Source organism: Temnothorax curvispinosus, unplaced genomic scaffold, assembly GCF_003070985.1.
Source record: "Temnothorax curvispinosus isolate PA1 unplaced genomic scaffold, ASM307098v1 QBEX01002320.1, whole genome shotgun sequence".
In the NCBI taxonomy this organism is placed as follows: Eukaryota; Metazoa; Arthropoda; class Insecta; order Hymenoptera; family Formicidae; genus Temnothorax; species Temnothorax curvispinosus.
In genome coordinates, this window is record NW_020212100.1 from 1 (window position 1) to 1,977 (window position 1,977).

Here is a 1,977-nt window from a genome sequence, read left to right on the forward strand (position 1 = left end):
GTGCCCGCGTCGACGAATTCTTCTATCGTCTGAAAGGGCAGAACGCGAGTGCACGCCGTTAGGAAGCAGACTAACGCCGCCGAATAGTGAGCCGCTACCAACACCGCTGTCAAAAATATCGTCAAGTACGCGATGCGCAGCGACGTTCTTCTCGGAAACTCTAGAGGAAAAAATTTACTTATAAGCTTTAGTTGTACTTTTAAAAAAGGAGAAAATAGAGTCCGAGATTAGTTTAATTAAAATAATTTATTTTGCTTTCTTTTCGTACTGAGAATAAAAGCGAGCAATCGTGATATTTTATAGCCGAATGTTTAATTAGAACTGCTTCGGAAATCGTGTTTATTATTATAAGATTTATAAGATAGGGTGATACCTTTAAGCGCCTGCTGGCAGAAGATACCCCAAATGCAGATAAAATTCTCAGAGATCAGTTCCATCATGCTTCCAGATTCACGGATTGTTTTCATGTAGGATAGGAGAAGCGGCGCGATCGCTATCAGCGTGACAATCGTAGCCCACGTGCACGAATTGAATGTCTGTCACGATCGTACGAATTCAGATATTAGGTCTAGTTCAAAATTAAATCAAGCTTACGCTATTTGAAAAAAAGCTATTCCAATATATTAAAAGAAGTCGCTAAAATTGTTATTACTTATTTTATGTTATACCTACTTCTCATTTGATAATTTACTTATTTATTAATTTGCATGCAAGTTAATATTGGAAACTGTAGTTTGATGTTTAAAACAGTTACTATTATATGTCTAACCAATTTAGAAAATATGATTCGTTTTATAAAAATATTAAATTAACTTTTATAATAATTGTAATATGTACATAAAATAAATATAAAATATTTTATAATAAATATACTTTTATAAAAGCATAAAAATGCAGAAAACAATTATATTATAGATTATTATCAGCTGCATAAATTGATCGAAAAATTACAATAATTATATTTAATTTTTTTAATGTGTTTGTAATACAAAGAAAATAAGGTGTAATCTGGGAATTTTTATCTTTCTGCTCATTTATTTCATTTTAGCGTTAGAGCAACGAAAAAAAATTGATGAGGCACGATTTAGGTGGCTGGACACATTAGACAACTCTCACTTATTATTTTCGTAGCGGCAATAACGAGATAAGGCTAAACGATGAACCCATATATAATTCAATCATATTACCTGAAAATAGCCGAGCCACTTGACGCCACATATCCCCGGTTCCTTGAAATACAGAGCGTTTCTGGATATGATCAAGGGCAGCGTGAAATCGACATAGCGTACCCGAAAGCTCGTCATCGACATATCGGCGATAGCGAAATCCGCACGACCCGATACAAGCTCGCCCATCACTCCGGACCACGTCTGATTCTGTTCATCCCACATACCGTGCTCGCTCATTTGCGAGACAATCTTCAAGGTAAAGTTAAGAGAATACGTAAGCTCCTCCAATATTTTCCCGTACATGCTAGCCACGTAATTCCCAGCAAACTTTGTCATAACCGACGAACCCTGGATTTTTAACACCAATTAATTAAACAGAAAATCCGTGTCACAATTATTAATTTTATCGTACGAATTGTAGAATTATAGTATATAATTTTATTACAATTATTACGTTTTTATGACATTAATTTATTACAAATTTTCTATTGTTAAAAAATCTATATAATAATCTTTCTCAGAAACTGTATTATTTATATAATACTAATTATATTTTAGATTTGCATAATTCTAATTATATATTTATATAATACTAATTATATAATCTACATATATATATAATTCAATGTTACGACTGATTCATTAACGCACAGTCCAAATACCACAGTAACTCTAAACCTATAATAGAAACATGAAATTTGAGGAGTATATTCCTTCCATGGCGTAAACACTCACTAAGAAGCGATTTTTAGAAATTCGATCCCTAAGGGGGTGAAAAGGGGTAAAATGTGTTTTCGCGACTTTCTCA

At 33.1% G+C, this 1,977-nt stretch overlaps 1 protein-coding gene across 1 annotated transcript; it reads right to left on the minus strand.

Moving 5' to 3' along the window:
• Positions 1-14: 14 nt before the first annotated feature.
• Positions 15-1,505, minus strand: LOC112468971 (glutamate receptor 1-like; the record flags this gene model as incomplete). Its single annotated transcript, XM_025038408.1, has 3 exons — positions 1,188-1,505; positions 374-536; positions 15-160 (listed from the first exon to the last, which is right to left on the minus strand). Coding segments are annotated over exons 1-3 (627 nt in total), but the record flags the coding sequence as incomplete, so codon positions are not given.
• Positions 1,506-1,977: the final 472 nt, after the last annotated feature.